The sequence below is a fragment of the Echinops telfairi genome, unplaced genomic scaffold (genome assembly GCF_000313985.2).
Source record: "Echinops telfairi isolate 266 unplaced genomic scaffold, ASM31398v2 ScPeMD7_3509;HRSCAF=4178, whole genome shotgun sequence".
Classification (NCBI taxonomy): Eukaryota; Metazoa; Chordata; class Mammalia; order Afrosoricida; family Tenrecidae; genus Echinops; species Echinops telfairi.
In genome coordinates this window covers 17,880,888-17,895,573 of record NW_022107407.1, presented here as the reverse complement: position 1 = coordinate 17,895,573, position 14,686 = coordinate 17,880,888, and the positions used below count along the sequence as shown (strand labels likewise).

Here is a 14,686-nt window from a genome sequence, read left to right as displayed (position 1 = left end):
CCACACATCTATCGATGGAAATTTATGTTGTTCTAATTCTTTGTGATTGTTAATTTTGCTGCAATGAACATTGGAGTGCAGACGACTGGCTTAGTCTATTTCTTCCCCTTTTGGGTATATGCCCAGTAGGGGGATTGCTGAGTCACAAGGTAACTCAGTTTCCATTTGCTTTAAATATCACCAGATTGTTTTCCACAGTGGCTCTATGTATCTACATGACCCCCAGCAGTGGAGGAGAGTTCCTATCTGGCCACATCCCCTCCAACATTTGTTGCTGTCTAATTTTCTAATTTGGGCTATCCTCAAGAGTGGCTAGGTGGTATCTCATAGTTGTTTTAATTTGCATTTATCTGATGGCTAATGATTCAGAGCATTTTCTCATATCTTTATTGGCCATTCAAGTCTCTTCCCTAGTGAAACTTCTTTTCAGGTCTTTTGTCCACTTCCTCAGGGAGTTAAACTGTTTCCCTCTTTTTGCAGGCCACGAGGGTACTGTAGATTTTAGTAATAAGCCCCTTTTCTGTTGTGTCATTGCGAAAAATCCTCTCCCAGTTTGTGGATTCTCTTGTTACTCTCTTGGTGAAGTCATTCGACACACACAGGTGTTTTATCCCACGTATATTCTACTTGTTGATTTCAGCTTCCCTATTGAAGTTAGCCTATGTATTCCCTGCACCAAGGTTCTTAGGTTTGTCCTGATATCTTCGTTGATGGTTCTGATAGTTTGGGATTTTACTTCTAGGTCTATGATCCACTTTGAGTTTGTTCTTGTGCATGGGGTGAGGTAAGGGTCTTGTTTCATTTTTCTACAGGTGGATATCCATTGCTTTCAGCACCTCTTGTTAAAGAGGGCATCCACCTCCCACTTGATGCTTTTTGGGCTCTTGTTGAAGATCAGTTGTCTATATGTTGATGGTTTCCTTTCTGGGTTTTCCGTTCTTTTCCATTGGTCTGAGTATTTGTCCTTATTCTAGTACCATGCTGTTTTGACCACTGTAGCTGTATAGTAGGTGTTAAAGTCAGGTAAGGTAAGCCCTCTGACTTTGTCCTTCTTCTTGAGGAGTTCTCTGCTAATTCTGAGGTGTCTTCCCTTTCCATGTGAAATTGGTGGTCAGTTTTTCCAATTCTTTGAAGAAGATTGTTGGTATTTGAATCAAGATAGCATTTAACTTATATAGTGCCTTGGGTTAGATTGACATCTTTGCTATATTGAGTCTTCTGATCCATCAGCATGGGCTATTTATTCTTCTATTTGTGTAGCTTGCTTTTGGTTTCCTCTAGTAGGGTTCTGTAATTTTTCTTGCATAAGTCTTTTGGGTTTTTTTGTTAGGTATATTCCTAGGTATTTCAGTTTGTTCTTGACTATTGTGAAGGGTACTGCCTTCTTTATCTCCTCTTCTGTGGTCTTGCCTGATGTATATAGAAAACAAACTTCTGTTTGTTGATCTTGTATCCTGCCACTCTTCCATATTCCTCTATTGCTGCCAGTTCTGTTGTGGAGCTTTGGGGGGTTTCAACGTACAGAATTTTGCTGCGTCTATTGATATTATCATGTGACTCGTCATTTTTCTTATCAATGTTGTAAATAATATTGATGGACTTTCAGATGTTAAGCCATCCCTGCAGCCCTGGAATGAATCCCATCTGAACATGATGGATGATATGTTTAATATACTGTAATATTCTATTAGCTAATATTTAATTAAGGATTTTTGTACCTATGTTCATCAGAGATACCAGCTTTTCCATTTTATCAATCTGTTTCCCTTCCAGTAATTTCTTTCCTCGATAACTTGTGATTTTTGTTTGTACGCTTATATTAGTGAAGAAGATGGGTATTTATTTTATGAGAGTTTCATTGGCCCTGGGAACAAGTACCTTGTACGTAAAAATATTATCTTTGTTTTTGGTTGTGTTCCAGGAATTTTCATAGTAATTGAACACTTATTCTTTATTTATTTTTAAAAACAATACTATTTTATTAATTTAATTTCTTAAACAGATGCAAGGCTTAGTAAGTCTTTTCAAATTTTTCTTAAGACAGGTATAGTATGTTGTGCTTTTCAAGGAATTAGATAATCATTAACAATAAACTGATTGCTTTTCTATAAACCTCTTCAGCACTTAGGGGGTTGGTCAATCTAGTCACTGCTGCTGGAGAAACCAGGCTGAAAGCTGTAGGCAACTGTGCAGAGAATGAGCCACCAGCAATTAGACAAACAATTACTAAGACTCAGTAAGGCCACAAATTCCTGTACGTTACTATTCAATTAGAAATTTGTCTTTGTTGTCAAGTTTATGGCCATAAATTCATCCATAAACCAACTTCAATCTCACTTCCATTGAGTCATTATGACTCATTGTGATCCCACAGGGCAGATTAGAACTGACCCTTTAGGTTTTGAGGACGTTTAAATCTTTATAGGAGCAGACAGTCTCGCCTTCTGTAAAGTCACTAGTGTTCAAACTGTTGACCTTGAAGTTAGCACCTTAACCTTGAGATTAGCACCTCTGTACATAACCGACTCCAACACCAACACTCAAAACTCACTGCCATTGAGTTGCTTCTGACTTACATTCACCCTACAGGACAGGGTAGAACTGCCCTTCTTGGTTGCTAAGACTATATCTTGTGTGTGTGTGTGTGTGTGTGTGTGTGTGTGTGTGTGTGTGTGCCTGAGACTAATCTTTATAGGAGTAGAAAGCCTTATCTTCCTCTTGAGGACCATCTGGTGGTTTCAGACTGCTGACCTTGTGAGTAGCATCCCAACAGGTAGCCCACTACACCACCAGGGCTTCTTAAATTCATTCTTAGCATTTCCTTATTTTCTTCTAATACTGTATGATCTGTAATGATACGTTCCTATTAGTTCCTGTTACTGTTAATGTGTGTTTTTCCTTTTCCTTGTTTATTCTTGCTAAAAGTTATCAATTTTATTATGTTCAAAGAACTAATGTTTGACTTTGTTCTTTATTATATAGTCTTAAATTTAAAATTTGTTTTCTTTGTTATTTTTGCCCTTCTATACAATGTGGATAAGCCCTGGTGGGTAACAGGTTATGCATGGGCCTGCTATCAGCTGCTACTCGAGAGAAAGATGAGGCTTTCTGCTTCTGAAAAGATTTACAGCCACAGAAACCCACTGGAGACCATTCTACCCTGTCATGTAGGATCTATTTGAGTCAGAATTGATTCATAGATTTGTTTTCTCTTTGGATATGATGTGGATTGCTTGTTCTTTCTCTAGCTTCTTAAAAAGACTTACTTTCAAGTCTTTATTTTCTAAAATGTTCACTATAAATGAATATTTTATAAATATGTTTCATTCCATAAATATGTTGTTTCATTCGATAATATGTTGTGCTTTTATTTTCCTTCTGTCAAAAAGATTTTCTAATTTCCTTTATGATTTCTTCTTTGACCATGGATAATTTAGAAGTATGTTATTTATCTTCCAGGCATTGGGATTCTCCTACCCCCGATTTTTTTCAATATCATTGATTTTTAAAACTTAATTCTACCATAATCAGAAAATATGCTCTCTAACGTTTCAATCTTTTGAAATATATTATAACGTATTGTATAACCTATCTTGGTGAATGTTTTTTGTACATTTAAGAATGTGTATTCCATAATTTTAGGGGAATGTGTTTTATAAATGCCAATTAGATTTAGTTGGTCCAGTTTTTTTTTGAATGGTACAAGTATGGATCTCTTCTAGTTAGATGGCCAACTAGTTATGTTCTAAATTTTCCTGGTATAGACAATTGAGTGCTTCCAGTACTTCGTCAGCTTGTTGAAACATTTCATTTGGTATTCCATAAATACCTGGCAAGGGGAATTCCAGAACACTTCATTGTGCTCATGCAGAACCTAGATCAAGAGGCAGTTGTAGGAACAGAATAAGGGAATACAGCATGGTACAAACTCTGTGTGTACATCATGGTTGTATCTGGTTACCATTCTTATTCATTCTGTGGGTTGAGCAAATCATCAGAGAAGCTGGATTTTGCAAACAAGAACCTTGCTTGCTGAAAGCAAGGAGGGCTTGAAGAATTTGTGGCTGAAGATCAAGGAGTGTATGGATGGAAGGAAGGGATGAAGCAATGGAAGAAGACCAAAATCCACACAACTGGAACAAAAGATAACATCACAAAAAATAGAGAAAATATCGAGGTTGTCAAGAACTTTTTCTTTCTTGGATCCACAATCAATGGTCATGGAAGCAACAGTAGAAGAGATGAAATGATATATCACATCAGATAAATCTGCCACACAAGACATCTTTACAGTGTTGAAGTGCAAGAATGTTACCTTGAGGACTAAGGTATGCCTCACTCAAGTCAAGGTGTGCCTAAACCAAGCCATGGTATTTTTAATTGCTCATATACATGTGAATGTTGCACATTGAATAAGGAAGATGAAAGAATCGACGGGTTTTAATTATGGCGCTGACAAAGACTATTGGACCGCCAGAAAAATTAAAGCAAATCTGTTTTGGAGGGAGTGCAGCTAGAATGCTCCTGAGAGGCAAGGATAGGGAGACTGGTCTCCCATACTTTGGACATATTATCAGGAGAGGCCAGTCCCTCGAGGACATAATGTTTGGTAAATTGAAGGGCTGCTGATATTGGCCGGGCGCACGCACGGCCACGACCCAAAGTGCGTGGGAGGTTGCCAGGCGCACGGATGGGCACACAGACGGGTGCATGCTGCCGTCGCCTCACTACCTCACCACCCTGACCTGCTGCCTGCTCACGGCCTCCCGGGGGGGATGTCGTGCAAGCCAAACTCGAACATGCACATGCCCGCTGCTGCCCTCAATGCGGCCAGGAGTGCCCATTCTCCTTCGACCAGCGTGGGGATGTCCTCGCAGTACCGCCAGCTGCTGAGTGACTACAGGCCACCATCCCTCGGGTATACCCAGGGAACTGTGAATAGCCAGGTACCCCATAGCAAGTATGCCGAGCTGCTGGCTGTCATCGAAGAGCTTGGGAAGGAGATCAGACCCACCTACGCGGGGAGCAAAAGCACCATGGCGAGGCTGAAGGGAGGCATTGGTCCGAGAGTGCTTGGTCGAGACGGAGCAGAATGCCAGGTCCTAGCACCCCGGTCGCCTTCAGGGCGTCCCAAGATGAGATGTGACAGCGTATCACCCCCATTTCCTTTGTTTTCAAAGTACCAACTCTTTTTGTCTTTTCCCCTCCCCATTCCCCTGCCATGGTTCACTGGATTGTGAACCTTTCCTCCTGAGTTGAAGGAAGACTTCTCAGTTGGTTAGGATTATTTGCCTTTTTAGTAGTTAGGCACTACCCAGGGGTTTCTCTCTCTCTCTCTCTCTTTTTTGGTGTGACTTTTTAAAGCATTTATTTAAAAACTGAAAGTGACTGATCTGATAGCAAACTCTAGTTTGCCCCTAAGATCCTAGGGTCTCAGCGTACTTTTTTCTTTTGAAGACCTTTGTGTCCCCCAGATCATCCTGTGTCCCTTTTCATAAGCGAACAACAACGTATAGGGTTTTGTCTGATTTCTCACCACCTTGACCATGCACACCTGCTCCATAGCCACACCCAGTTGGGCATCCTACCCACTTAGGCCCCCCTTTACAGAAACTTTTTGCTTTAGCTTTTGCATGACTTTTAGTGCTTTGAAGTCAATTTTAAAAATTCACAAGTTATAAATATAGAAGAAAGAGCAACTGACCAAACCGAACAAGGACAACCCTGAAATTTTTCATATCCAGACTGTGTAGATTTCAGTTTCCTGTGTGTTGATGCCGCCCCCCCCCCCCACCAAAAAAAATCAGAGAGAGCGGAAGGACTCCCAAATTGTTTGCATCTTTGTATGTATTTATTACTTGATGTAATAAAGCTTATTTTCATTTTAAAAATTGAAGGACAGCTAAAAAGAGGAAGGCCCTCAAAAAGGCGGATTGACACAGTGACTGCACCAATGGGCTCAGACACAAGAACAGGACAGGACAGTGTCCCATTCTGTTGTGCACGGGGTGGCTGTAAGCACTGACTCAACAGCACCTCACAACCACAAGGCCTTATTAGTGGATAATGTTCTTTAGATCTTGAGTATACTGATTTTTCTTTTTGGTGTATATGTTTTATTAATTAATAAGAAAGGAAGTGTTCAAATGCTTTGTTTTTGTTTTTTACTTAACTTCTTCAGTTTTGTCAGTTCTGCTCCATGGATTTTGGTCTTGTTAACAGATTCATACAAGCATACATTCTCCAGATGAATGTGTGCACAGTCCCTATGAATCGATCTGCTCTCGTTATGCCGTTTTATCACAAAGGCCATTATACTTTCTATTCCTTCCATCGTATGCTTATTCTTTCCACTTACCTATTTTCCTGGAACAGTATTTAATTTAAGGTCTCGGCTTAGAATTCCTTTATCACATATGTAGTTTAAATTAGATATTTATATTTTGTTCTCAACTGCAGATCTGAAATTTCTAAGTCACAGGAAAAATTTCCCCTACTAAATGCTAAACATTGTAGTGAGTAGAATTTCTTTAAGCTTCTTTATAATAATGAGCAGGGCCTCATTTCCTGCTCTCCATCCCCTCTCTGTAGAACAGGGCTGGGGAACCGTTTTTTCTGGCAAGGGTCATTTGGATATTGATAATATCATTCACAGGCCATACAAAATGATCAACTTAAAATTATCCTGCTGTATTTGTTCAAGTATTTAATGAACTCTAATATAATGGTTGGAATTGTTTCTCTTTGGTGAGCTGTGGGATGTAGGCTGGTAGTGATGATTTCTCAGGCCTTATATGGCCCATGGACTAGATAGTCTACACCCTTACTGTATAGTAATTAGAACCCTAGATTCTAGATTCTAACCCCTAGGCTTTTGGGACTAGCAGGCCCTTCGTGGTTCTGTGGCATTGGCTTATAATTACTAGCACACAATACGAATGCCTCTCCCTTTAGAACTTCACTACTTAAGAAAAAGATTGTTACATTATAGTTCATAATTCTATGTTTTTATATAGGGGTAGGGATAGGCATCCACTTAAGATTTATCATTTCTTTTCTTTTTATCTTTTCTTTCCCCAGGGGGAGAACATTAAAGTGATATTCTCTCAAAACTCAAAACTCCCTTCCACTGAGTCCATTTTGATTCATAGCAAGCCTATGGACAGAGTAGAACTGTTCCTGTGGGTTTCCAAGGCTATACATCTCTCTGGGAGCAGAAAGCCTCATCTGTCTCCCTAGGGAAGGCTAGTGAGTTCGAACTGCTGACCTTGTGGTTAGCAGCTCAATGGGTAATCACCAGAGCTCTTAATGATATTCTCAACTTAGGACAAAAGTGGAGAGGAGAAACAAGGAGAGAGCAGTATTAAATGAAAAAATTTGAAAGATAGCACACCCATTTCTTTAATTTACTTATATTCAACCCTTGCTATCTTCCCAGGCCCCTCCCTTCATCGAGACGTCCCTCATTTCCAACACTTCCCTGTGGGCTGAGAGTGGGCTCTCATGACTGCTCCTTTCACTACAGATTACTCCCGTGGCTTTGGTGGTGGTTATGGGGTGGAGACGGATAAATGGGACAAGGCAGCCCTGGGATATGACTACAAGGGAGAGACGGAGAAACACGAGTCCCAGCGAGGTGAGTTGGTTTGGGAGGAGGGAGGTTACAGATGAAGAGATCTTGCAGCCTTATAAGACAGAGGGGGTAAATGGGCAATGGAGGACGTGGATGAAGAGCAAGTGTGGGTGGGTAGAGGACAAGAAAGATGAAGAAGAAACCAGCAAGACGGGCTGGCTGGAGACTGCATGGTGGTTAGGTTATGAGTCTTTTAGGCCACGTTGCGTCACAAACAACAGAGAGATCTGTTTCTTTCCTGGCGTACATAGGGCTGGCTCGGGGTGGGGTGCTCTCCTTATGACATATTTTCCCATTTCTTCCTTTTAATCTTCCCATTTTCTGTCACTCTTTATATGTTGCCTGCTTCCCATCTCTTTCTTTTCTTCATTCTCTCTCCCACCCAGTTTCTTATCTTTCCTTCCGTCCCTCTCTATCCTGATTCTCACATTTCCTTACATCTCGCATAACTTTTGACATTCTTGGCTTCTAGTCTTTCCTTTCACAGTTCCCTCTTTCCACCCATGCCCAGTACTGTTAGGACTCTGAAACCTTTCTGTTCTTCAGATTATGCCAAGGGCTTTGGCGGCCAGTATGGAATCCAGAAGGACCGAGTAGATAAGGTAATGCACAGGAAGATTTTCCTAAGTGGCACCTGAAGTGGGCAAGACACAAAGCTGGGAAAAGGAAGGAACAATGGTGCTTGGTCCCCAAAGCCTGTTCTCCTGGTACCCTACATGTCCCATTGAACACTCTTTGCATCCAGCAAGCATGTCTCAGAGGTCTGAGTTTTAAACAGGGAGTGAAGGAGGCAACAAGAGACTGATAAATCCCAGGGAAAGGGGATGACAGACTTGAATGTTCATGGATTGCCTGACATTGCTTGCCCAATCTGTCGTCTCTTCCCACTCATGCCATCCACCACCACTGCACCAGTTCCTCCTCATGCATTGACCAGGGGCCCTAAAATATTCCAGTCAAGTAGGATTGAAGATGTGAAATCAAGGTACATTAAACATACACTAAGGGGTGCCAATCCAGTCATCGAAAACTGTTTCACTCTTCTCCCTCCCACAAAACAGTACTCTGTCCAACTATTGAGAATCAAATAGTTAGGGATACTTCTTGCAATGACCCTAGCCTTCATTCTGGCAACTGGGTCACTATCCCCTCCTTACTCCACCCCTGCTCCACTTACTATTCTCCTACCCACAGAGTGCACTTGGCTTCAATGAAATGGAGGCTCCAACCACAGCTTATAAGAAGACAACACCCATCGAGGCTGGTGAGTCTTAATGGTTCCCTCTCTCGATGCTGTTCTACCTCCTTTCCTGTCTCTTTCTTTTCCAAGACTATCTCTTCCATGTCTTTTACCACCTAGATCCACGGAGGTCAAATTGACCCCTACCTTTATAGCCTGGATTCTCCTGGCTGCAAATAGCCATTCCGGGAGACAGAGAGAGAACGTGTTATTGGTAAAATTATTGAGGACAAAGAACACAGAGTTGTTGGTTGCATTTGAGTTGACCTCCAACACACGGCAACAACTTATGTTACAGAGTCGAACTGCTCCAGTGGGCTTTCTTAGCTCTACTCTTTTTTTTCCCCTTTACTTTTTATTGTGATTTAAAATTGGTTTTCTCTTCAACAATCCACAGGCATTTTGTTTTGTGGCATTGATGGCAATCTCCACAATGTAACAGCTCTTGTCCCACTTCCTGTGTTTGCCATTCCCATTTGTTCTTTCCTGTTCCTTCCTGCCTCCTGAGCTTTCTCCCTAGGCAAAAGCTGCCCTTTTGATGATGTATGGTTGACTGTTCTAAGGGATGCCTACCTAGCTGGTGTCATTATTCAGCTTATAGATCAGTCGATTGTTGAATCGTTGGGTGACTTTGGTTCCAGGACTGAAGGACATCTAAGGACCGTAGTTGCAGGGGTTCCACCAATCTCTATCAGATAGTGAAACTTCTGATTGAATTTTGTTTCACATTTTTTCTTCCATTCTGGCTAGGACCTCCTATTGTGACCTCTTTCACAGCAGTTGGCAGTGAGAGCTGGGCACCGTTTAGTTCTTCTGGTCTCAAGGTCTTTTTTAGGCCTTTGGACCGATTGTTTCTTGGATTCTTTGATGTCTTTTTTCTTCTTTACTGCAGCTGCACCTAATATTGTTGCTTGTAGCTTTTAAGACTCCAGGTGCTACTCATCAAAGTAGGATGTACCAACTCTGTGGGTAGGAGAATAGTATGTTGTCTTTGAGGATTGGGTTATTAATGGACTATAATAATTATGAAAGTAGATAATCAGAACTTTCTTACACAGAGCCACCGGGTGGGTTTGAACTTCCAATCTTTAGGATAACAGCTGATTGCAAACCATGTGTGCTCATAGAATACAAAGAAAGGGAGTGAAATTGCTTGGAAAGCATAGATAGAGGTGGAAGTTGGTATTGGGATTGAGAGTAGGGTGGTGGCCAGAGCATATAGATTTTAGGAAATGGGAATGGGAATGGGTTCTGGTATGGGGAGCCAGGCTTACAATTTGGAAAGGACAAGGGTCTGTGGTAACACATCCTAGCTAGATGGAAATGTAGGCTTCAGGGCTACACCATCCTCCTGTTATCTCCTTGTTCCTCCATCCAAATTTCTCTACCCACTCCCAGTAGTCCAATCCCCAACTTCTCTCCTGAATATTTATTTGATTCCTATTGCTCCTTCAAGCTCCCATCGCCCCTCCAAATGTACCCCAAGACAATTCAAATCCTTGCTGTGCCTGCAGCTTCCAGTGGTGCCCGTGGACTGAAGGCCAAGTTTGAGTCTATGGCTGAGGAGAAAAGGAAGCAGGAGGAAGGGGAGAAGGCAAAGCAGCAGGCCAGGCGGCAACAGGAGCGAAAGGCTGTAGTGAAGACGAGCCACACCGTGTCTGCGGAAGAGCCAGTGGTGCCAGCACCATTGCCCAAGAAAATCTCCTCAAAGGTGAGGGCCTCTACTGCACCCAGGATCCCTTGCCCAGATAGGAGCCGATGAGGTTTGAAGCAATGGCAGAAAACAAGGCACGCCTGTTTTCTGTATTAGGCCACCTCCGTCCTTGCTGTCTCTCTCTGCAGGGAGATTTCAGGCTGCCTGAATCACTGGGGCTCCTACAGAAACTAATCAGTGAGATAGTCTTAGTACATTAGGAGACAGTATAGGCAGTCATTACTGCAGGAACCATAGCAAGATGAAGCTCACCTTGAGGGACAAGGTGGCTGTTAGGTGGCAGAGAGCCTGAGGACATGTTCCAGGTAGGAAAGGGGTGTCAACCGGAACACGGAGGTTTTCCTCACTAGAGAGGTGCTTCATTCTCCACAGGCCTGGCCTCCAGCAGGAAGTGGCTCACCTCCAGAGCCTGAGCCGGTGAGGACCAGCAGGGACCGCCCTGGGCCCGCTCTGCCTTCGAGGCGTAATCCTCAGGAGGTAAGCATACTCTCAGAGCTACTCCTCACTCCAGGGTTGTCTCTTCATGGATCAGGCTCCAAGCTCCAAGCTCACTGCCATCGAGTCGATGTGGACTCAGAGCGACCCTATAGGGCAAGGTAGAGCTGCCCCTGTCGGCCGAGACCGTGACTCTTGACAGGAGTAGAAAGTTGCATCTTTCTCCCACAGAGGAGCTGGTGGTTTTGAGCTGCTCACCTTGCAGTGAGCAGCCCGAGAGTGGACTATAGACAGTCACCCACCGGCCTGGTTTGCCTGAGAATGACCTGGTATCGGCAGGGAAGCTTGTGGCCTGGGAAACCCCTCAGCCTCCTGGGCCTGAGTGAGTCACCCTAGCTGGCTGTTCCTCACAGTGTCCTCTTGGTTGAGTCTTCTCTTGACTTCCGAGGAGTCTGACTCACATCCTCCCACCTTTTACAGTCCTCACACCATCACGTGGTGGCTGTTTTGAGTGTGTGGATATAGGGAGAGGTGGAGAATGACTCTGTGTCCCACCCAAGAAGCTGTTAGATGGGGGCCCAGGGGGACGTTGGAAGTGGCAGAGTGCTGGAAGGGGCAAAGGTGTCTTAGCAGTCCCCCACTGGGAGCTTTTGGAGAACAGCTCCTGTTGGGGGTACGGAGCTGACTCTCACATTTCCTCAGGACAACGAGGAGCCCCCAGCTCTACCCCCCAGGACACTGGAAGGCCTCCGGGTGGAGGAAGAGCCAATCTATGAAGCAGAACCTATGCCCGAGCCCGAGCCCGAGCCTGAGCCTGAGCCTGAACCTGAGCCCGAGAATGACTATGAGGATGCTGAGAACCTAGACAGATGTGAGCAGGAAGATGATGCACTGGGGGACTATGAGGACCCAGAGAACATGGACCGATGTGAACAGGAAGATGATGCACTGGGGGACTATGAGGACCCAGAGAACATGGACCGATGTGAGCAGGAAGATGATGCACTGGGGGACTATGAGGACCCAGAGAACATGGACAGATGTGCACAGGAAGATGATGCACTGGGGGACTATGAGGACCCAGAGAACATGGACCGATGTGAGCAGGAAGATGATGCACTGGGGGACTATGAGGATGTACTCGAGCCCCAGAATCCTCCTCTTCCCTCCACCCTGGATGGTGAGTAGCAGAAGGGCCATGGCAGGTCCCTGCTGAATGTGGTCATCTTAGGGAGGGAAAGAGGGAATGGGCTTCTCCTATTGCCCATTTTGGTCAGACCAAATTTCTCCTTATGCAGGATCATCAGGCCACCCAGCTGGGGCGAGGGGGACCTCAGCTGTAGCCCTGTATGATTACCAAGGAGGTAGGTGGGGAGTTGCCTGAGGGGCAGGGTGTCTGAGGGCCCCTGATATGAGAGGAGGTCCTATGAATTCTGGGGGTTATGGAAGGGCCCTGGCTCACATGCAGAAAGCAGCCAGGCCTCGTCCCTTCCCTGAATGTTAGGGCGGCGGCGGAGAGGCATTCTTTCTTGTCTGATTATCTTAATGTCCTCTCAATTTCCTTCACAGAGGGAAGTGATGAGATTTCCTTTTATCCGGATGACATCATCACAGATATTGAGATGGTGGACGAGGGCTGGTGGCGGGGACGTTGCCATGGCTACTTTGGACTCTTCCCTGCGAATTATGTCAAGCTCCTCGAGTGAATGGCTGTCCCCATTTCTTGGGCTTTGATGCCCCATGTCCAAAGTGGCTCCCCCTCCCCATTCCTGCTTCAAGTATCTAAGAGGATGTTGAGTTGCCAGAGGTTCTAGGCAGACTTCCTCCTCCAAGTCCATGAGAGTCTCAGAGGCAGAGGCAGCAGAAGGAAGGGGGTGTGCTGCCCCTCAGTGCCCTTACTACCCCAGAGAAGCCCCAAGCCTGCTCATGGACACTTATCTTGTGATCTTGCTGCTCCACTGATGAATGCTCTCTCTAACCATCCCAAGCTCTGAGCTCCTTCCTGGCTTTCCTGGTTTACCTATGGGGGGTGGGGAGGGAGGGTGCAGAGTGGGGGTACCAAGATGCCCTCATTTGCCAGGTTGTGTTGTCTGCCCACTTTCCTTTCTTGTGGAGTGATCTGCAAATTTCTGTGCCCCATCCTTAAAGTTGGAAATAAATTGGGAAATAAATTCATCCCTATGTTGAGGCCAATGATATTTTTTTGTACAGGCTCAGTGGTCCTGGGCTCCCATGAGCTCTGACTCTCTTCCTTCTTAAATATATACCCAGAAGATGCCCTCCTACTACTGTTCACCTATCTACACCCCAAGTGTCAAAGACTGGTCCTTTCCTTAGACTGTCCTTGAAGCTCAGGTCAAAACAGACCAGACAGAAGAACGGGCCATAAGATGGGGCAGGTAGTATCCACAGGAAGGCAGTTCAGCCACCATTAGCTTTAGCAGTCATGAGAGGCCAGCCACCTTCTGCCTGGAAATGGTGACTGTACTCTTTTAGGGCATGGTGACCCTGGGGGATAGAAAGTAGGAAATGGGAGGATTGGCAACAGCAAAGAGTAAAACTGAAAGAGCACAGACCCAGTCAAAGTGTTAAGGGGGTTTAGAGCCAGAGGCAGGGGTCTCCAATTGAGAAAGTCCAGACTGCCAAGGGTTAGTTGCGTGACTGAAATCACTGGTGAGGGGGCAGTGGACAGAAGAAGCACATGGAACTCGTGCCTGGTCCAGGGCCAAGGCAGATGGGAAAACAGGCCAGGAGGTTTTGACAGCCTGGATTGAGCAACAAGCTAACAACCAAGCAAAGTGTGGGGATGAGAGATAATGGAAGCCAAGGCAAGGTTCATGTATCCCAGGGCCAGGCCACGGGGCTCAACCGTGATCAAGGTCAAAAATCTCCACAAGCCCTACCCCCATATAAACCAAAGTCACTGCCACTGAGTCAGCTACAAACTCAGAGCGATCTGATAGGACCTTATTGGACCTGATAGTAGAATTGCCCCCTTGGGTCTCCGAGACGTTAACTCTTTCCAGGAGCAGAGAGCCTCATCCTTCTGCTGAGGGGTGTCTGGTAGGTGCTGATCTTGTGGTAGCGACTCAACGTGCCCCCACTGAGCCACCAGCAAGGTGGCTTTCACCTTTCAGCAAGGTCAGAGACAGGAAAATTCTAGGAGAAAACCCAAAGGGAAGTCAGAGATTGGTAGCAGGAGGTCTCTGATGGGTAAGACATAGCCATCCATCATGTCGCTAGTTTCTGAAGGAGAGTCCAACTTTCGAAGATGGCGAGAGCAGTGTGGTCAAGGACTAGGACCCAGAGCTGCGCTGGACCTCACAGTGCTGGCAAGATGTGCCGTGAGCAGTGTGGCCTCAGGCTGTTCCCTGGCGGTTCTTACACACACACACACACACACACACACACACACACTTCTTTGGTTTCAATGATGGCTTTATGCCAGCGAGTCCCAAATCTACCACTGGACCTTACTCACAAGATTCACTCAGTGAACCTTCCATAGTACAAAGCAACTTTTATTTCTGCTTAAAGACACTGTGATTTCCAGTCAGCATCGACGGACACAATCTTTTTTTTTTTAATCAATTTATTGGGGCTCATACAATTCATCACAATACATAGATCAATTGTGTAAAGCACATCTATACATTTGTTGCCC

General features: G+C 44.7%; 1 protein-coding gene and 1 pseudogene across 2 annotated transcripts in view; both read left to right on the top strand.

The window, feature by feature from the left end:
- HCLS1 (hematopoietic cell-specific Lyn substrate 1) overlaps positions 1 to 13,209 on the top strand; it is a 37,704-nt gene extending 24,495 nt beyond the window's left edge. For both annotated transcript variants that reach the window (XM_045294267.1, XM_045294266.1), the window contains 8 exons: positions 7,526 to 7,636; positions 8,180 to 8,235; positions 8,828 to 8,897; positions 10,388 to 10,584; positions 10,960 to 11,064; positions 11,725 to 12,202; positions 12,321 to 12,386; positions 12,592 to 13,209. In XM_045294267.1, coding sequence (XP_045150202.1) covers positions 7,526 to 7,636; positions 8,180 to 8,235; positions 8,828 to 8,897; positions 10,388 to 10,584; positions 10,960 to 11,064; positions 11,725 to 12,202; positions 12,321 to 12,386; positions 12,592 to 12,728 — 1,220 coding nt within the window. In that variant the 3' untranslated portion in view covers positions 12,729 to 13,209. The remainder of the gene's footprint in view (positions 1 to 7,525; positions 7,637 to 8,179; positions 8,236 to 8,827; positions 8,898 to 10,387; positions 10,585 to 10,959; positions 11,065 to 11,724; positions 12,203 to 12,320; positions 12,387 to 12,591) is intronic.
- Positions 4,776 to 5,106, top strand: LOC101651598 (annotated as a pseudogene).
- Positions 13,210 to 14,686: the final 1,477 nt, after the last annotated feature.